This window comes from Pseudorca crassidens, chromosome 17 (genome assembly GCF_039906515.1).
Source record: "Pseudorca crassidens isolate mPseCra1 chromosome 17, mPseCra1.hap1, whole genome shotgun sequence".
Taxonomy (NCBI): Eukaryota; Metazoa; Chordata; class Mammalia; order Artiodactyla; family Delphinidae; genus Pseudorca; species Pseudorca crassidens.
Genome location: NC_090312.1, coordinates 11,285,850 through 11,307,266, shown reverse-complemented (window position 1 = coordinate 11,307,266; position 21,417 = coordinate 11,285,850). Strand labels below are relative to the sequence as shown.

The 21,417-nt window shown below is 51.7% G+C and overlaps 1 protein-coding gene across 13 annotated transcripts in view; it reads right to left on the bottom strand.

The window, feature by feature from the left end:
- ASAP1 (ArfGAP with SH3 domain, ankyrin repeat and PH domain 1) overlaps positions 1-21,417 on the bottom strand; it is a 350,901-nt gene that overhangs the window by 14,334 nt on the left and 315,150 nt on the right. For 11 of the 13 annotated variants that reach the window (XM_067711247.1, XM_067711248.1, XM_067711250.1 and 8 more), the window contains 3 exons: positions 19,142-19,370; positions 8,468-8,638; positions 87-156 (listed from right to left, as the gene is read on the bottom strand). In XM_067711247.1, the coding sequence (XP_067567348.1) occupies positions 87-156; positions 8,468-8,638; positions 19,142-19,370 (470 nt within the window). The remainder of the gene's footprint in view (positions 1-86; positions 157-8,467; positions 8,639-19,141; positions 19,371-21,417) is intronic. The other 2 variants (XM_067711252.1, XM_067711255.1) reach the window with 1 other exon arrangement.

Genomic DNA, 21,417 nt, shown 5'->3' with positions numbered 1-21,417 from the left:
AGCAGATGGCCCCTAAAACCCAATTCTGTAACTCTGCCCATGGCGACGGTGAGCCTGCCAAGCGAGCACGTGCACAGATGGCTCACCTCGACTGCTGGGACAGGCCCTCGAACTTGTTAGCGGTCTTACTCGATGATGATGGACCCACGTCGTTACCTAGGGGGAAGATCAAATGTGAAAAGCCACGTTTTCCAACAGGAAATGGAATGTGGGGACACAGGAATAGGCAGGCAGGCCACCCTCAGGGTCCAGAAAGGAAGTGAAAAGCCTCAAGCTAGAACAGTACACATTTCTGACATTACAACGAACCGGTTTGGGTCTTGACAATGTTTTCGTTCCTATTAAATATTTTAAAAAGATGAGTGATCTGCTCCCTGGCAAGGCCTCCAAGGTCACAGGACCTGGGGGATGTCCCGTAGGTTCAGGATCTTGTCCTTAGCTTGGTGGCAGGGGAAGCAGAGTAAGGCTTCAAGTTCACCACAGATTCCCACACCAGGGGACCACCACTGGGGACCACTGGTGTGTGTGTGTGTGTGTGTGTGTGTGTGTGTGTGTACACACCATTATTCAGCAGGGTGGTGGTGACTGGCCATCTGCTGGGCAAGGCCCTCAGTCACTTATTTACCAATCATTCGTTCAAACAGGAGAATGTTTATTAAACATCTACTATGTGCAAGGCATGAACATGGAGCAGGAGGCACCAAGGCAAGTTAAACCTCACCAGAGTATGTCATCCCTCCTGTGAGGGGCACAGGCACGACCGATGTTGACAGGGTTGGGTGTTGTGAAACAAGGAGAAGGAAATAGCACCTAAAGTGAACTGGTTGTGGGCTTCCCTGGTGGCGCAGTGGTTAAGAAACCGTCTGCCAATGCAGGGGACACGGGTTCGAGCCCTGGTCCGGGAAGATCCCACATGCCGCGAAGCAATGAAGCCCATGTGCCACAACTACTGAGCCTGTGCTCTAGAGCCCGCGAGCCACAGCTACTGAGCCCGCGCACCTAGAGCCCGTGGCTCCACAGTTACTGAGCCTGCACTCTAGAGCTTGCGTGCCACAACTACTGAGCTCACGTGTCACAACTACTGAAGCCCACGCGCCTAGAGCCCATGCTCTGCAACAAGAGAAGCCACTGCAATGAGAAGCACGCACACCGCAAGGAAGAGTAGCCCCCGCTCGCCGCGGCTAGAGAAAGCCCGTGCACAGCAACAGAGACCTAACACAGCCAAAAATAAATAAATAAAGTAGATAAATTTATTTTAATAAATAAATAAAGTGAAGTGGTCAGAGGGGCAGGGAAAGTCCTCTCTGGGGGACACAGACCCTGAACAGTGAAACACCTTCAACAGGGGAGCAGCAAGACCAAATCCACGGGCTTGTCAAGGAGAGACAGAGAGACTGGCCAGAATCAAAGTGGCCTCTTCTGTGGCCCGTTCCGCGCTGGGGGGAGCCCAAGCGCCAGGCGCCCAGGAGGGACCCCAAGAGCCCATTGGGCTCGGCTATCTCTGGGGTGCTGCCCCCTCTCCTCGCCTGCTCGCCCTTCCAGCGACCGCTCTGGACACTCCATGTGTTCCTGTTTCTGCAGAGCCCCCTCCCCTGCCTGGACACCCGCAACGCCTCCCGGGTGGCGCTGACGGGCTGGCTGAAGGGGGGAGGGGAGGGGGCAGGCCGAGCAAGCACCCGGACTGACGCTCACTGTGCAGAGGCGCCCACACTCTCCCTCCTCACAGCAGGGGGAGCTGGCCCCATCCTCATTTTAAAGATGAGGAAACAGGGTTAAGTGACCCAACGGCCACAGGTCACATGGTCGTACGATGTACCTAGTGGTCCTGTACACAGATGCACGCGCTTCTCATTACCCATCGTGACGCGCCAATAGCAATATTGGTAATAGCAACTACTGTGTATTGAGCACTTACTCTGAGTGAGGTACTCTGCTAGGTACCCCCTAGTCGTTACACCTGTGAGATATAAAATGGAAGGCACTTACATTGTGTAAGAAGAAACAAAGAAGTAAAGCAAAGGTCAAGGTCAAGCAGCTGGTAAGGGCCAGGGCTGGGACATAAAGCCAGGCAGTGCCCCTCCAGGGCCTGCGTTCAACCACCACACTCGCCCCTCCAATCCCAGTCCCACTAACCTACAGGACAGGGTGCAGCTGGCAGAGTGCTAAGGTGGGCGAACCCGGACAGGACTTCAACTTCAGGACATACATACAAGAAGAAACAAGCTCAACTGGTGCTACCAGGGCCAAAGACTTTCAAATACAGTTTTATTTTAATAAGACACCCCTCCTAACCATCCGTATATTTCCACGAGTCTGTAACTCGACAACGAAGGACTTCTTTGGCAGCCTCTCATGACATCCTTCGAGCTGAGACTTCCTTTAACGCAGGCATTTCTTTTCAGCATGGTATGGGAACGAGCTGTTGCACCTGCTAATTTCTGTTCCAGGTAGAAAACACCCCAAACCAGTGATTCTTCACCCTATTAGGCGTGAGACTGAATATGAGACCATAAAGGCTGTAAGAGCCCCCGGCTCTGCCTGGGGCCGCCCACTCTGTCACACAGACAAGCCATCACGTCAGGGGCTGTGGTCCGACAGCCACAGCTCATGTGTCCAGTGTCCTCACTTAACCCTCCCCTCTGGCCACGCTCCAAAGACACTGTGTGTTTTTATGCCTCTGTAAATTTGCCCCCTCTGTTCCTTCTCCCTGCAACACCTATCCCCTCCCACGTGGGGTAAATTCCTTTGTAACCTTCAAAGGGTCTCTCCAAAGTCAATTTCTGAGAGTTCTTCCCAAGCCAGACTCGGTCTCTCCACACCCCCGGTGAGTCTACAACCATTCACCACAGACGATGATCAGGGGCAGATTTGGGAGCCAGACAAGCCTGGTTTTGAATTCCAGCTGTACCACCGACCAGTGGGTGTGAGTTCTGATGACACTGCTTTTTCTACTGAGCCTCAGTTCCCTCTTCTTTTTTTTTTTTTTTGCGGTACGCGGGCCTCTCACTGTTGTGGCCTCTCCCGTTGCAGAGCACAGGCTCCGGACGCGCAGGCTCAGCGGCCATGGCTCACGGGCCCAGCCGCTCCGCGGCACGTGGGATCTTCCCGGACCGGGGCACGAACCCGCGTCCCCTGCATCGGCAGGCGGACTCTCAGCCACTGTGCCACCAGGGAAGCCCCCTCATCTTTAAAATAGGAATAACAGTACCTGCTTCCCTAGATGGGCACGAGCATCAAGAGAGAGAAACCACGGAGTGTAGTTCATGGGCATGACACAAACGGAGATCACTGTTCTGAGCTCTCTGATGAGATGTAACAAAAATGCAGGTGACTTATTTCCTCAACGAGTGAGCATCTCACAGACAGTGGCTCTACCTTGTCCGTCCCTGCAGCCCCACTGGAGCCCAATGTCCGCACAGAGCAGTCACTGGGCGCTGCTGAATGAAGACAAGGCCCACAGAGCGGACTCCTCCACTCCTCCCCCCACAGCCTGGTTTCTTGCGCACCTGGGTGGGGAGGCACCTGTGGTCTGGCGGACAGGAACCCTGCTGTGCCTGGGCAGAGAAGCGTGGCTTTGAAAAAGTTCTAAAAATAGGATAGCACTAGAAGGAGGCGCAGAAGCATGGCAACAGCTCAGTCCTTTTTTCCTCTCTCCGTGCAACCTGGGAAATGACTGTGGTACACACACAGCTGTGTGAGGAGAGGGCTGGAGACGGACGGTGGGCAGACAGTTTAAAAAGCTGTGGCCAAGGGCTTCCCTGGTGGCGCAGTGGTTGAGAGTCCGCCTGCCGATGCAGGGGACGTGGGTTCGTGCCCCGGGTCTGGGGGGATCCCACATGCCGCGGAGCAGCTGGGCCCGTGAGCCATGGCCGCTGAGCCTGCGCGTCCGGAGCCTGTGCTCCGCAACGGGAGAGGCCACAGTGGTGACAGGCCCGCGTACCGCAAAAAAAAAAAAAAGCTGTGGCCAAGACTACGGGTCACTTACTGTAGTTCAGAAGCTGTGGGCCAGGAGTGTGGAACGAGAGGAGGGCACTGCCCAGCAGTGCCTGGCACACAGGCTCTAGGAGTCTTCTGGAAGAGTGGGTAATTATACGAACCTCGGAGTCAGAAATAGGTTCAAATCCAGGCCTTGAAGTTATCCGACAAGTCACCTGACCTCTGTGATTCAATTTCCGCATCAGTAAACCAGGGACCACGACAGCCCCTACCTCACAGGACAGTTGTGATGGCTTAACACGGTAACGTATGAGCAAGTGCACAGCAGCTGGTACACGGTGAATCATCTATATGTGGTGGCGGCCATTGTCATTTCTAGAACTGCACGTAAAATGGGGTCGGAGTGGTGGGGGGAGGTGACTTGAGAATATATTGGGAAATCCAAGAAAAAGAAAGAATCAGGAAGCTTCTACCCAAAGGCTCTTTTACAAGCCAATACTACTTCTAATAAGTAGACGTGGGGGACTTGGATCAAACATTTCAAATACTGACCCATTTTACCTGGAAGTTCTGGCCTTGAAATATGAGAAGGGAATCATCTTGTGGTATAGTTTTTCGTCCATCATCTACTCTCCATTAAAAAAAAGAGAAGCGTATAGAACTTAAGTCCCAGTGGCCAAAGATAAGGAATGCAAGTGATTCTCAGAGGTCTCTTAGCCAGGTATTGGTGGAACACGGATCAGAACTCAGGCTTCTGGGAAGTTTGCTCGGTGCACTATATGGTTTCCCAGGATGCGCCCCGTAAACACTTCTCTGAATACCTGACAAAGGACGGAGGTCCCAGGGAAAGCTGATCTCACGTCGTCATTACAAGAATCTCAAGTGTGAGAAAAGGCTTAATCTTATGGCCACCATGAACTAGATAACTGGCTGCATTGTTTTCTTTGCTCTCACCTCTAAGAACCTCAGTGTCAAACCCGTGGTCTATTTCCAGCTGCTGTATGTGACCTTGTGTTATGCATTTTGTGACGACATAACACCCCTGGACTTCATCTTACTTTGCTCCCTTTATTCTCCCTTTGTCCTCATTTCCTTATTAATTTAATTTGAATTGTGTTAAAATGTGTTGGTCTGTTAGAAAGCAGGTTATAAACAACTTATTTTATCTCCAAAGGTGAGGTTTAACGACATGCCACTTCAAAAATCAACAGTCCCCGCACCTAGTTGCTTCTGCCGCCGGCCTAGTTGTTTTCTGATCGAAAGCCTGCCTCTGCCGTCTCCCTAGACAGATGGCCGAACCCATCACCATAGCGGGGCTGCAGTATGTGATGCCTGGGCCATCCTGGGCACCGTGGATGCTGTGGTCCTGGCAGGGAGAAAGCCCGGGGTGGCCTCCCCACACACCAGGGCTCCGTGCTGCAGAGACGAGGTGGCACAGCCAGGCGGGGGGTGCCTACCTGCCGGGCTACCTTCCCCCGTCTCCATTCACAGGCAAAGAAACAACTGCCGAGACAGGGGAACAGCCAAGGGGATCACTGAGCCGTCAGTGCAGAGCTCAGCAGAGCAAGGAGAGCGCGAGGGCCATGGGCTCTCCCAGCCACACGGGCTTCCCACTCACCAGCTGTGAGAACTTGGGCATGGAACTGAACCCTTTGTGAATCTCAGTGTCCTTAAAATCAAGCCCCTTGCATTTCCTACTCTGTGGAACTGGCCTTAAGAATTCAATGAGTGCTATTAACTAGCCCCAGTTTACAGCCGGAGAAACTGAGGTATGGAACGATTCAAAGGTAACTGCTGAAAGCCACAGGGCTACCAGGTGGTGGAGGTGGATTAGAATCCAGGCAGTAGGACACAGGTCCACACCGGAGCTCCACTGAGACAGAGACAGCTCGTGCCCTTGTAAGGAGTTCTTACTGCACTGGGAAAGACAGAAAGGCAACCAGAACCACTGTGTGATAATCCCTATGCCAGAAGGAGCAGAGAGTGGGCATGGGGGTGCTGGCCGGGCCAGGGAGGGTCTCTGAAGCAGGTCCCTGGACAGTAGATCTGGAAGGATGACTAAGCGTGAACACAAGTGGACAGACTGCTCGAGCCTGAGGGCACACTATGAGCAAAGGCTCTGCTCTCAGGGGAGAGGATGGAGTTGGGAGCCTACCAGCTCAACACGGCAGGCACGTCCTAGGGCAGGGGGTGGGCAGGTGAGGCCAGGGCGAGCTCAGGGCTGTGCTACTCCACCTCTGCATGTCTGCCCCCCACGCCCCGGTCCAGATCTCAGACAGCCCAAAGGCCCTCACCTCAGGGGCTGTGGGGAGACGGCAGGTTTAGGGGAGCACTGGAATGATGGGTGTCTAGAGGGAAGCCGCAGGTACCATAAATGCGGCCTAGGAATCTGGTACCCCGTGTGCCTTATCAATTAAGTCTGACCCCTGCTTCGGCGTCTGGATCACAACGTCAGTGGGAGACAGGTAGGGATAAAACCCGCGGTGATCATACAACACAAAGCATGAAGACCCGGATCTGAGCCACTTTAACCTGCCTGGTGAGAGGCTTGTTACCGTCCCCCGTCTGCAGACGCCTTTAAGAACATCTCCCCTACGTGCTCACACACCGACTCAGAAAGAACGGCCCTGACGGCCACAGAATTACCACCTGAGGTTGTCTGTGACGTGTACAGTGGTCACTTCTGCGTGGAGAGATTTTGATTTTTGTCCCTTGAGGCTGGGGGTAGGTGGCAGCCAACTGCTCAGGGCCCACAGCTTCCAAAGCTTGAAGGCTCCCGCTCACCGTCCGGGGCACCAACTCACGCTCATCAAGGGGTAACCTTGTTTCTTGGTGAAAAATGCCCCTTGTCCACAATGAAACCCACCCAAAGCCAAACCAAAGCAAATGGACGCCCGCTTTTTTTCTAGTCCTGCTGCTTAGTCTAAGAAAGGGATGATTCTTAAGGCGAGAACAGAAATTTAGTGAATTTAACTGCAGACTGATGGAGTCTGTGAGGCACAATGAACTTTACGCAGAAATAAAACCCGAGTAAACAACAGGATCAGAATCTAGTGAAATTCGAAAAGGTCAGTCGGTGATTCGTGGTACGAACACCTGCAGGAAACTGGTGACCTTCGGTGGAGCGTTATTTGGGGCAAATAATTCTTCCTCTTGGAAGAATCCTCTTGGAAGAATCCTGGGGACTCCTGAAGGCCCTGGGGTGGGGCCTCGGGCAGTGTCAGGGACCTGCCTGGTGCTGACGTGCGCCTGGGCGCACCCTCCCCGCAGCCGGTCTCACCGGGAACAGATTTGTCAACACCCGCTGCAAATGTGCCCTCCCCGCGAAGCCTGCCGACGCAGCTGGACACCCTGCTTCAGCATTTCCGCAGTATTTGGTGAAGAACGCACGGCACTCGTGTCCCTCCTGGACCACGAGCTCCTCGAGCACAAGGGTGGAGAAGCCCAAACCCCAGGCACCAGGCCCGTGGAGTGAACGGCTAAGCACAGACAGTCCACACGCACTGTGGCATCTGGGTCACATGACACACAGGCGTGCCCGTCTGCAAATGGGCAGCATGGCTTTTTCCAGAAGCTCCCAAAATCCAGAACACCTATTAGGGGCTTTCTGACGAGGCCTTTAAAAGCATTCAGCTGAGCTCCCTATCAGTTACAAACAAACAAAACAGCCATGACACGATTCACTGGCAAGGGGAGGTGAGCCATGCAAACCAGCAGGGCCAGGACCCCGTGGGCGCCGGGAGACACCGGGCTCTTGAGCGAACCTGGTGGCAGGCTGGTGAGCTACAAAGGGAGATAAAGACGGAAACCGTGTTCCTTGTGGATAGAAATTTGTTATCAGCCACCAGTGTCACTGAGATGGTAAACTACTAACTGATCTGCGCAGGTCTGTTTATTCTCAATCGATTATGAGGTACCTACTGCATCCTGGGCTCGACCCTAGGCTGTGTGAACACAGAAAGGAACAAGACAGACAAGGGCCCTGCTCTCACGGAGCTAGGTTCCAGAGACCGAAAAACCGAACACAAATAAACCACCTGTCAGCGGCGATCTGGGGTCCTGAGGGAAACACTGGGGAGGGGGCTCCCTCAGAGAGGATGGCCCAGGAGACAGACATGCAGGCGAAGGAGGACGGGAGGGAGCGAGGCTTTCAAGCCCATGACAGAGCTGCAGGGAGGGGGCGGCCCCAGGAAGGAAAGAGCCCGGTGGAGCCAGAGGTGAAAGCAGGCCGGCGAGGCTGAGCGGGGGACAGGAGTTGGGAGGGACCAGCCTGACCACCTGGGCCCTGGTGGGTGTCTGGTGCACAAGAAGTGCTCAGCAGCTTATCACTAGCACACTTTTTAAGTGGTGGTGGTATTTTCCCCCATGTTTCTTTGGCCATAAGAGGCTGTGCAATCATATGTATCCAGGCCCTCACCCAGCGTGGGTGCGGTCTGGTCCATCTGCTGGGTGTGCTGAGCGCCCACTGCCCCCCGAGCCCCGTGCTCTGCCTGGCTCAGGCAGTGAGGGCCCTGACTGGAGGACAACTTACCCCAAGGAACTGCGCCTTTGTTTGGGGGCCCGTGAGGTAGTGGGCTGGGAGGGTCGGATAGGGTTCTCTTGTGTCCGGGCGGTGGGGGAGGAGGCCTCTTCTTGGACAGAGTGGAGCTGCCACTAGAGGTCTGGGTGCTTAGAGGGAGTGCTGAAGGTGGGCCAGTTGGACCTGGAAAGGAATCGAATGGTGCAGGAAGGTTAATCGCGGTCTCGCAGAGGGAAGAGCCTGTGTGCAGTCACTCCCACGCATCAGATGGAGTGTGACACACAGAGACTGAAGCACGAGGCTGGGGACGGCCAAGTCCATCGACCCGGTAATCCCCAAAAGAGGGCTTTTAAAAATTGCTGGTAAAAAAATTAAAAAGGAGAGTGTGTGCTTTTAAGGAACAAAACGTCAGCCAACATGGAACACTACTGGGTTTAGATCATCCTTTGGGTACAACGGGAGAAATAAAACACACACATTTTAAACCAGTAACTCACTGGAACCACGGCAAAACCTACAGAGGAAGAAGGCACACAGCACTGCCAGCAAAGTCAATGGAGAAAGAGCAAAATACTGACTAAGGGCTTCCCTGGTGGCACAGTGGTTGAGAGTCCGCCTGCCGATGCAGGGGACGCGGGTTTGTGCCCCGGTCCGGGAAGATCCCACATGCCGCGGAGCAGCTGGGCCCGTGAGCCATGGCCGCTGAGCCTGTGCGTCCGGAGCCTGTGCTCTGCAACGGGAGAGGCCTCAACAGTGAGAGGCCCGTGTATCGCAAAAAAAACCAAAAAACAAAACCGACTAAACCTCCAAAGGGCCTCACGTGGAAACATGAACACTGGATTCATAGAATAGGGTTTCTCTCTCCACTGCAATTTTTTTTTCAGTCAGCAAACGTTGCCTGAAGTTTTTTTTTAAATGACTTTTATAAATAATGAAGGTTCTAATGGAAAGGGTTACTTGGAAAGAAGGGAAATCCAAAAACCCTTTTTTCCTCCAATTCTGAACTGTTCTAGAAATCATAAACCACCTATTATATTGGAAGCTTGAACAAGTTACATAAGCTTCACTGATTTCTATAGGTTTAAAAAAAATTTTTTTTTTAAATTTTTGCCTGTGTTGGGTCTTTGTTGCTGTGCGCGGGCTTTCTCTAGTTGCAGCGAGCGGGGGCTACTCTTCGTTGCGCTGCGCGGGCTTCTCACTGCAGTGGCTTCTCTTGCTGCGGAGCACGGGCTCTAGGTGCGCGGGCTTCAGTAGCTGTGGCACGCGGGCTCAGTAGTAGTGGCTCGCGGGCTCTAGAGAGCAGGCTCAGTAGTTGTGGCGCACGGGCTTAGTTGCTCTGCGGCATGTGGGATCTTCCCGGACCAGGGCTCAAACCCGTGTCTCCTGCATTGGCAGGCAGATTTGTAACCACTGCGCCACCAGGGAAGCCCTGATTTCTAAAGGTTTTTAAAAAGATTCTACTTTCTCCAGAGGTAATGATAGGATAGCAATAATGATATTAATATCACACACACACACACACACACCACTACTGCAAAAGTTGACTTTTTGAACTAACGCTTTAAGAAAAAAAAGGAGTTTGTTTTCAATGAGCGCTATGGGAGTAGTATATATGCTGTTAATTTTGTTTATTCCAAGAGACACTGAAGTGGCTGGTGTGTGCCGAGCACTATATGCTGGGCACTTTGACAAATCTCTCTTTATGATCATTACCAGCTATGGTTTAACTGGACAACAGTGTCCACAAACATTAAAAGAGAAAAAAAGGAAAGAAACAAAAAAAGCTAGGAACACTGCCACACCAAATGTTTATCGCAGGATAGCAGGTACCTGGTGATCCAGAAAGGCTCCAAAAGAGCTTTCTACATTCTGCATATTAAAAGAGAAGCGTAATTACTGCTGGCCTCCTTCCTTGGGAAAACAAGCTTTGCTATTTCCTGTGATCAATTACTGCTCAGTACAAACACAGATTTAAACCCCCATTTCTCAAAGACAGTCTCGTCTTGGAAGTAAATACTGTTCATCTCAGTAAAATGGTCATGTGCTTTAGAATTAAATGGCCCTAGCGGCAGTATTTATTCTCAGTCCTACTGATGAGATACGTGATAGAAGCCTTACCGATATCCCCAATCAACGCCTAATTACGGCACCAGTCACTGAAGTTTCAGAAACTGTTTCATTTTTGTAACAGTAAAGGCATTGTTATTTTAGCCTTGTGTTTGTACAGTGCTTCCTAGTTTTCAAAATGTGTTCGTACATGCTATTTGCCTTGATTTTCATAACAACCCTGTGAGGCATGTGGGTCTGGTATTACTGGCCCCATTTGGCAGCTAGGAAAGCGGGGCTGTTGCCACGAGGGGCGGAGCTGAACCGTGATGCAGGTCTCTGGGGGTGGCGAGGGCTCGCCCCGTCCTGAAAGCCAGGCCAGCATTTTCTGGGCCCGCCACACGAGGAAAATGGCAACAACAACGCTCAGTACTAGGAAGTGGAACTTTCCTCTTGGAAATAAATGGAGAATACATAATAGACAATGGTGAGATTCCCCAGCAGTTTCGTCTGTATCGCCATCTAGGGACTTCCTGATGCAATGCATCTGGAAGGCCATAATCAATCCGTTTCAAATCCCGCCTGGAAACACAGATGGCCAATGGAGCTATATCTCTGGGCAAAGCTGTCTGTGTACGTGGTTTTAGGAGTGATCAGACCAGAGTTGTCCTGTAACCACAAACCAAGCAAAATCAAGCTTCCTGAATCATCATTTAAAAAATGTAGGGGTTAGTGTTCCCTTCCTGACGTCATCACAGCCTTGTCTTACTTTCAGACATCAGCTACTACAGTCTCTAATTATCTGTCTTTGCTGACTTGTTCATTGCCTCTCTGTCCACCATGCTGCAGGTTCTACCAGGGTCAGGCTGTTCTCTGGCCTGGGGTAGAGAAAGCTGCATTTCGTAAATACAGTATCGAATTAATGGATGAAAAAACTTCTACTTCTCTTGTTGTAAGGCTAGTGATCCTTAAGGAAGACAGAACGTCTCACTTAGGGTGACAGATCAGAAACCAGGGAGAGAGGGGACCTGGGGAGAGATAGTGTGAAGTTCGAAAATAAATATTCAATACTGTAATGGACTTTCATGGCAAACAACACACAGACCCACCTATTGTTCTGTAACAGAAGTTACAGAAGGGAAGATGCCATGAAATCTTCTTGGCTGGTAGGGCATGAGTTAAAAAAGGGTGAAAAACACTATATCAGACCCCAGAAAAACAGACAAAATTTTATAACTTTACTGTAAAGAGCTCAAAAGACTTCCAAAATAAGTAACTGGTCTTTAAGCACTAAAAGGATGTTTCCTGCCAACTAAACCTGAACATTGGCTTGGTCAGGAAAGCAGCACTTCTGGAGGGGTAAAGAAAGCTAAAACAGAACAAACAAAAAAACAGTAAACACAGCATCAAACAAACTCGAAAGGGGTGGGAGGCAAGATTAACAGGTGGGGAGGGGACTCGGGCAGCCAGTTTTCTTCCCTCCACTCTGCCAGGGCCTGTGGGAATAAGGAGAAAACACCCTAAGCCACATTTGCCGCTAATACTGGCTATTATGTCAAATTATCCTCTAACACTTTTTCTTAAAAATATGGTCTAGATTTCCGAAGCTGCCATATATAGCTCCCAGGTTAAATTATTAGAAGGTCTTCTACAAGGAGGCAGGGTGTACCAACGCAGCTCTTACTGGGGGTTCACGTGCCTGGGGTTCTCCTGTATTTCCAGCAGCCTCTTGGTCACTCAGTTAGACGTTCTGCCAGGGCTTCAACGCTAGTGACCCCATGTGAGCTGTGCTGCCTCGAGCACCTCACCGTCACCGGCTCAGGGAACTCCCTCACTGAGGCCTGCAGCTCAGACGTGTGGCCACCATGCGGCCAGAGCTCGGGAAGCCCACACGCGTGACGCTGCCGTGCATCTCAGAAGCCTCGAAGTTAATGACAGAGTTATATAGACAACTCTGGACAATACAAATGACAAACTTACCATTTTCTAATGGTTTTCACAGTACAGAACTTAAAAAGAATGGAAAGTTTCTATCATTTAAAAAGTAGATAGGGACTTCCCTGGTGGTGCAGTGGTTACGAATCCACCTGCCAATTCAGGGGACAGAGGTCCGAGCCCTGGTCCGGGAAGATTTCACATGCCGTGGAGCAACTAAGCCCATGTGCCACAACTACTGAGCTCATGCGCCACAACTACTGAGCCTGTGCACCTAGAGCCCATGCTCTGCAACAAGAAAAGCCACCGCAAGGAGAAGCCCGTGCATCACAAATAAAAGTAGCCCCCCTCGCCACAACTAGAGAAAGCCTGCGCACAGCAACGAAGACCCAACGTGGCCAAAAATAAATAAAAAATAAAAATAAATTTATATATTAAAAAAATGTAGATAAAGATGCAAGAGTATTTACTTAGAGAAGAACTGTGTGTAGTAGGAAGGCGCTATCATCATCTCCATGCTCAGGTGGGGAAACAGAGGCACGGTGCAGAGGAGAGGGGCGTGTGGAGAAAGCACGGTAGGTTGGCAGCAGGTCTGGCAGGATCCCAACATGGCAGTGACACTGTGACAGACGCAGCGCTGCACACAGAACACGCAGGAGCCATTCACATGTCCTTCAGTCTCCTTCCAAGACACTGATCATTAAGAGAAAAGTGCCGAACTCAAGGCTCAGGGTTGGTTCTTTAACACTCATATACTCTTTTTTCTTTTTAAAAGGATTTATTTTGCTTTTAAAAATTTATTTAGGTCTTCCCTGGTGGCGCAGTGGTCGAGAGTCCGCCTGCCGATGCAGGGGACACGGGTTCGTGCCCCGGTCCGGGAAGATCCCATGTGCCGCGGAGCGGCTGGGCCCGTGAGCCATGGCCGCTGAGCCTGCGCGTCCGGAGCCTGTGCTCCGCAACGGGAGAGGCCACAGCAGTGAGAGGCCCGCGTACCGCAAAAAAAAAAAAAAAAAAAAAATTATTTTTGGCTGTGTTGGGTCTTCGTTGCTGCATGCAGGCTTTCTCTAGTTGCGGTGAGTGGGCTTCTCATTGTGGTGGCTTCTCTTGTTGCAGAGCACAGGCTCTAGGCGCGCGGGCTTCAGTAGTTGTGGCACGTGGGCTCAGTAGTTGTGGCTCGTGGGCTCTAGAGCACAGGCTCAGTAGTTGTGGCACATGGGCTCAGTAGTTGTGGCTCACGGGCTCTAGAGCACAGGCTCAGTAGTTGTGGCGCACAGGCTTAGTCGCTCCGCGGCATGTGGGATCTTCCCGGACCAGGGCTCGACCCCGTGTCCCCTGCACTGGCAGGTGGATTACCAACCACTGTGCCCCCAGGGAAGCCCTGCTCATACGTTCTTACGTGCAAGACGCACAACAGCATTTCCTCTGCTCCCCTTTCCGCACCCCGGCGGTCGGGCGACCTTTGCTCCCCTTTCCGCACCCCGGTGGTCGGGCGACTGGGCTGGCAAGCCTGGCACTGCTGAGGGCAGGAGTCACAGACGTGCTCTTGGCCAGCAAGGAGGCCAATGCAAGGTGATACACGTGTGCAGTGCTTTAATAAGGATTGAGAGAGACGGACAAAAATAGGCAGAACAAACAAGCAAACAAAAACCCACTCACACACACAAAAAAACCCAGAAAAATCCAGAAAATTCAACACAAATGAAGGACAATGGTCCCTGGGAAGCTTTAAAGTCGAGCCACTCAAATGGCTGCCTTCCTGTGAGATAAAAAAAATCCCAGGGAACTCTACAGTCATCAGCATAAGAATAAAGCCACTCACAGGGAAACATCTCCTAGGCAAGCCCAACTCCTGGAGCAGGGCACTTGCTTACCTTCAGACCCCGGGGCAGTCTCCTCCCTGGCCACCCCCTCTCTGCCCTAACTGTTGCTACAGACCTCAAATGAGTCAGAGAAATGGTGTATAAAATGCTTACACAACTGAGTTTAGGCACAAACATGGTGCAGAAGGATCGTCAGCAAGTCAGTTATCACAGCCCCAGGACATCTGGGTTAGTTTTATGAGCGTCCCCTCCTTGCTCTGGCCGCACATTTCTGGGACACGCTTTCACTGGTTCTGCAGTTGTTTGTTCACTCAGCAGGCACTGATGGAGCCCCCTCTGTGCCAGGGATGCAGGGACAGCTCATTCCCAGCCTCCATGTGGAGGAGTTCTGCCTCCAGCGGGAGGGGGGAGTGAAAGGAAGACTCCCTTCACCCTCTCTTCAAATCTGGAGCGCCACCGACTACCGCCCCTGATGAGGGCGCAGCTCACCGCTTTCTCACCCACTGGAGCGCGAGCTTCCAAGCAGGAGCTCCCCGCTCCCCCCTCTGCTAGCTTGCCAGGGCCCAGGACACGTGCAGAACCGAACACATGCAGCAGGACCCAACAGGCTCCCATCCTATGTACTGAGTGCTCACGCTGTACCAGTCACTTTACATACGTTACTTCACGTTCTAAGCAGGGGCCCAGCCAGCCAGACACCTGATTCTTATTTTTCAGATGAAGGCCCTGAAACTTAGCAAGATGAGTTAAATGTGAAAAGGAGACCAGGACAGGGACAGGGTTAGCACTTGGTGGGGAGGAACCCCAGCCTCCTAGGTGGGGCAGGGGAGAGAAGAGGACAGAGTGGGGTTTGAATTCACAGCGGCTCACAGCTGCCCAGCAGGCACGGTCTGCTTGACAGATGGACCTGCCTTGGAGGGTGTGTTACTCTCAAACTATACTCTTGGATTAACGTGGGTGCTTAGCTCTTCGCCTACAGGGATGGCGAGGGCAGCATCGGGTTCAACGTTCTCTGCGACAAGCACCCGCTGAGCCCTCGGTGCGCCAGGCCCTGAGCCGCTCTTGTGCAGATCACCTACTGGTTTATCAGACCAAGGCTGGAGCCTGTGAAACAGGAAGTCCATGTTATAGAAGACGTGTGCGGACTGCAGGATTCCTACAGGTATTCACAGGACATGCAGAGGTGCTACACGAGATGAGTCCAGGGGACTGATCTCACAACAGATGGGAATGAACTGAAGTTAGTCAGCGTATCACTTCGTGCTTCTAAAAGCTTGAAAACTTAGCTCATTTAAGGAAGTCAAATAAGCTTCTTGAGATCAGACTCATCGTTCATTTACTTGACAAATCCTTTGAGTGAAGGTGCCCACACCACGCCAGGCTTCGCCATTCAGAGCGCCTGCTTATTTGCCAGGCTTGGGCAGCTCCACCCCGGTTCCCATTCCCCAAGGACGCTTCTTTAAAGCTGAGGGGTTGCAGTGGCTCTCAAATGCCAGCAGCAGAACCCTCCCTGGGGCACAGACCAGGTGCCAGGTGCTGAGCTGGAAGCTTCCCGTCCCTCTCACTAACCTCCACAAAAATCTCGTGTCAAGTCCAGTCTGTGCCACGGCTGTGTAAAAGGTGTGGAATTTTACAGTGGGAGAAAACCGCAGTTCTGTAGCTTAAAATGACTTAAAAAGCAAGCTACGCTGTTGTCAAGCGCCTGTTCTGGGGGCGCCATCACAGTACCATGGTGCCCATACCTTCTTCCCTACTCTGGGGACGTGTGTGGAGTCAGAGCCCGAACAGTCCTGATGGGAGTCCCTCGCGGTAGTTCAGCGCTCTGCATTTTACCAAATGCTTTCTCATATACTGTCTCACTGGATTCTGATGACAAATGCACGAGGAAGACAAGACAGAGGTGGACCCTCTTCCTCGACACGGAAAAGAAGAAACTACCATAGAAGATCTGCTTGCCAAGTCCTAAGGCCCACTTTAATTTTCTATCCTATTTCAGCCACCGCGTGACGTGGAAGTTCCTCAGCCTTTTCAGGGCCCTGTTTCCTTAGCTGTACAAAGGGTGGCAAATCACGTCAATCTTTCAGCATCCCTCTAGCTCTAAAAAAAAGAATCCAGGTTCAGTGACATGATTTTTGCTTAAAGATGAAGAACAAACCCATCTTGGCGACCCTGAAGAATATCTAGTCTTAATAAAGATACAGTGAAGTGGGGGGCTGGGCGGAGCTGCTGACCACGAGGGGGAAACTTCTGCATACTTAATTTTATAGCTTCGATTTAATCTCGCTGGACTTCACTTCTGAAGAGGGCGTAGGCAGCAAAATGTTTCAAAATCTTAAGAGTGGTGAGCTCGGGATTCTGAATCGCTGAGTCGTCCAGCTCTGACTGGAGCTCTGCTCAAGCACAGGGGGCTTTGCCCGATGGCAACTTAGGTCAAACTCCTTACATTTTCATGAGGCAGCTGCAAGTTTTTGAAAATACTCCCGAGCTGGATTCAGAATAATTCCTTCTACTTTGGTCCTCTGTATTCCTCTCGTTAGTGGAAACTTTATCAGTTGTTTCTGCCTCACCCGAAACCATCATCCTTACGACCCCGAAGTTCTCAGTGTGGAAACGACTGCTGCTGCAAGCAGACGCCTCTGCTTTGCCTCCACGGGAAACTAGCAACCCGAACAACAGGACATCCTTGTTCCGTGCAAACGGTTCAATCAGTTCAACAGAATGAAATGAAGAAAACGTAAGGAAAACAGAGGAGAGTTATCTCTGCGCAGAGCATCGGCTGGTCTTCAACTGTGTCTTCTGAGAACTCCATTCAAACATTATCACTTTTCCAAATGTGTGGGCACGTGAGCCAAGCTGCCTGCAGGAAGTGTCTCCCGCTTCGAACCCCTTATAAAAGTCATGGGCAGGCTGTGCTTCTTGTCTCACCAGCTCAGACCAACTCTCCGAATCTGATGTCCTGCTATGAGCAACCTGGAAGAACACTCTGACTGTAGCGGAGAGGGATGTCTATGTTCAATTATGGGATTGGGGGTGGGGGGTGGTAAGCAGTCTATCCTTAGCCGACCACGGTTGCTACGGCCAAGTCTCTAGGCACTCGTTTCAGCAGCTGCATCACTAAATAAATTTGGTCTTTGTCTTTGGGTCTTTGGGAAAGAGCTAATCAGAATTTATTCAAGGCAGCAGAGATATACTTGGCACTGAGTCAGTATACTTTATGGGTTTCTGCGTCCCCTTGAGACAAAATTATGGAAAGGGGTAGAGGGAGGTGAGGGTGCCTCCTGGCCCCTAGGACTCTGGTGTCATTCTCTCCTGTAGCCCTTTTCCAAGGTTCTCAGTGACCGCGAGGCTCTCTGATAGGTCATCACCACTTTTTTTGGTAACCACGATCAGGGGATGTGAACTCTTGCAGAGTAACTCTCCACGGTCTTTCTTAGGGCGCAGAAAGGGACTCTCTGCTCTTGGCAGACGGCCACCCTGCTGGGGAGCATCATCGCCCCGCGGTGAGAGGGAACACAGGCCTCTTGCGGCACACATCTGCACCTTGTCATGCTAGTGATTTAAAAGGCACGTTCCAGCATGATGTGTGGAATGGTAAGGACACCACCGGCAGGTTAAGCCTTTGGGTTACGTGCGCCGTTGCTCTTCTGGTCACTGGTTGTCTCTGATGAGTGCTGTTTACGCCCGAGCCTCATTTTAACTTTCTCCACTATTTTATCATCTATGAGGCCATTGGGGTCTAAGAACACTGCTCCCATTTATAACACTATTTCAATGGAGAATAAGCTCTGAAAAAACACTGCTTTGAATAAAGCTCACATTCCCCAGAAAATAGCCCCAGTGTGATTCAAATAGGCACGGCATTGTGCACCGGGGCCCGCAAACCTGCGTGAGCACGAGCGAGCGGAGGACACGGGGAGGATCCTGAACTTGAGTTTATGGCTGAGACCAGACCGGAAGCTACAGCTCCGGGTACCTCTCGAATACCCCCGGGAGGGGTGAGCCCTTAATTTTATCACTTCTGTGTCTTGAGTCGTCCCCATATAGGTGGACTTTATACATGGACTTTATACATGGACTTTCTGTGCAGGGCGTTCGGTGGATTCGGGGAACAGGATGCAGTCTTCGTGGACCGTCACCACCTGGAATGAGCCCCGTGGGGGCATGTGACAACACACGGCACAATGACCCTCCTCTGGTAAGATCCTGCCCCAGGTGGTATCTCGTGGAAAACCACTCGCCAGAGAGCACAGGAGTGTGGGTTCAGGTCACACAGGACCTGGGTGAGGATCCCAAACCCCCAAGAGCCCCAGGCCACTTACTCTAGAGCTCTGAACCAGGACCCTGTCTGCCTGCTGCCAGCAGCTGTCCTACCTTACCTTGTTCTGTGAGCGTGAAAAGAGAGGTGCTGGGCTTAGGGCCTCTCGTAAAGCAAAGGGCTTCGTAACTACTGCCTATCACTGTTACTACATTTTAGTGTAGAGGAAAGAAACTTCTCAAAGAAGAACTCAAATTCCACCCCATATTACACAGGAAAGAACGCTGGTTTGGGAGCCATGTGGACCCTGGATGGAACCTCAACTCCACCACTTACCGGCCGCATGACCTTTGGGCAAGTCATTCTACCTCAATTTTCTCATCTGTACAATGGGCGCAAAAGCACACACCTCACAGGATGGTTGTAAGGTTCACACAAGACAAGGCACACGGAGTGCCCGTAACACTACTTCTCGGCTGTAACATGGCAAATGGCGAGGTCCCTGTTTCAAGCTGCCCTGACATCACAGCCCACTCTGCCACTCAAAGGCACCTCGAAATTCTTACGTCAAAGCTGGGCCAACTCCCAGCTCTGAAGATGGAGTCACAAAGCCCTTCCCACAGCCTGTACCTTTCCCGGCGTTTCTAGGAGGCAGCGGGGGTGCCTCCGCAGTCGGCGCTGTGGGTGAGTCTGTGCTTGTGGAGACAAAGATCTGGTTGGTGAAGGCGCCGTAGGAGAGCCGTTGTTTGTCCCGCGGAGTGCTGAAGCCCGGCAATGACAGCTTGTCCTGCGGGGAGATGCTGGAGGGGTGGCAGAAGCTCTGAGGTCTGGGGGAGCGCTCTTTCTTGATGGGGCTCGGCTGGCAAATGAAATAACAGTGCGGTGGGTCAGCTGATAGTCAAGGATGACGCTTCAGGTGTCCGGAGGACTCTGCAGGGCGGGCTCAGGGGGGGATCTGGGCTCCTGTGGCTCTCTGCGTTTCTGGGGGGTCAGCCACACAAAAGCCTAGGAGCCACGACACAGCACAAGGGAAGCATCCAGAGAGTACACTTCTCACTCTCCTGTCATTACCAGGGTCCCACCAGGGACGTGCTGGTTAGGGAGCACTGTATTCAGAAGTAGAAGGTCACACAGATTTAACCTTGAATCCCCAAACACCTCCCCTGTGCGGGGCATGTTCACCAACAACTGAACAGTAGCTACTGCATTAACTTTTCCATCCCTGCTCGGCCCTTTAACATCGAGGCTCTCCACACTCACCTCTCTCCTCATTTTACACCCTCTTAGGAAGGAGCCTCAACTGCACCCACGGCCGTGACTGCCACCTAATGTTGATGACTCGGGCCCGTACGTCCAACCTCAACCTCTTGGATTCCAAACACTTTCAACCACCCATGACGGATCGCTGGCGTTTGCACTCGGCTCACAGCATCAGCACCCATGCAACTTCCCAAGTGGGAAGTCTCCCAACCTCAGTGGCATCGAGAGCCACCCAGGCCTGCACGGAGAGCTCCGAAGTGCCGCTCGGACCCACAACTCGTGCAGGCATTCACCAGCACCCCCTGGACCACTGGTCCCCTGAGCAGCCCCTGCCTCAGTTTCTTTCAGCTCCAGCCCATTCTCCACGCTGCAGGCAGAGCTGGTGGGAAACCCTGTTCTCTGACAGCAAAGCTCTGTTGGCCTGTGCCTGCTTAGATGAAAGCCAAAGGGCTGAACTTGGCCTACCACCCCTTACGCCCTTCCTGGTCTGGGCTGCCTGACACTCCAGGGGAGCCTCTTGCCTCTCCCCACCCAGTGCATGTGAAGGCACCTCACACCTCATCCCAAGCGGTCCTCTGATGTTCAGGCCCCATGATGACCCCCGGCCTCCGCACGTGCTGTTCTCCCTCCCCAGAAGGATGCACTCCTTCCTACTTCCCTGCCTGGCAAGCTCCTCACCACCCTTAGAAACCCATCTCCCACAGTGTTTCCTTGGTAAGGTCTTCACTGCTCGCCAAGGCTGAGGCAGCCGCCCTGTCCTCTGAACACTTCTAAGGAATTTCGCCAACTCTTACTATAATGGTTACCTTGACTGTGTCGTAATTGAGCTTCTCTTAAAATGGTGAGTGCCATTAGGACCCCTCGGTAGGAGCACCTTTGACTACTCCTTACATCCTGCCTGGGAAAGAGGAACCAGTGGACCCACAGCTGATGAAAAATGCACGCAGGAACCTTCAGAGGCAGCAACCGGCAAGGGATTAATCTCCAAAAATACACAAACCGCTCAGGCAGCTCAGTATCAAAAAGTGAAGCAACCCAATTAAAAAACGGGCAGGAGACCTAAATAGACATTTCTCTAAAGACATACAGACTGCCAACACACACATGAAAAGATGCTCAACGTCACTACTCATTAGAGAAATCCAAATCAAAACCACGAGGTATCACCTCACACCGGTCAGAATGGCCATCATCAAAAAATCCACAAACACTAAATGCTGGAGAGGGTGGAGAAAAGGGAACCCTCCCACACTAATGTAAATTGGTACAGCCGCTATGGAGAACAGTACGGAGTTTCCTTAGAAAACCTAAAATAGAACTACCATAGGAGCCAGCAATCCCACTACCGGGCATATACCCAGAGAAAACCATAATTCAGAATGATACATGCACACCTCAATGTCTACTGCAGCACTATTTAGAACGGCCAGGTCATGGAAGCAACCTAAACGTTCACTGACAGAGGAATGGATAAATGAGATGTGGGACATATATACGATGGAATATTACTCAGCCATAAAAAAGAACAAAATAATGCCATTTGCAGCAACATGGATGGACCTACAGATTATCACACTAAGTGAGTCAGACACAGAAAGACAAATATCATATGATATCACTTATATGTGGAATCTAAAAAAAGGGTA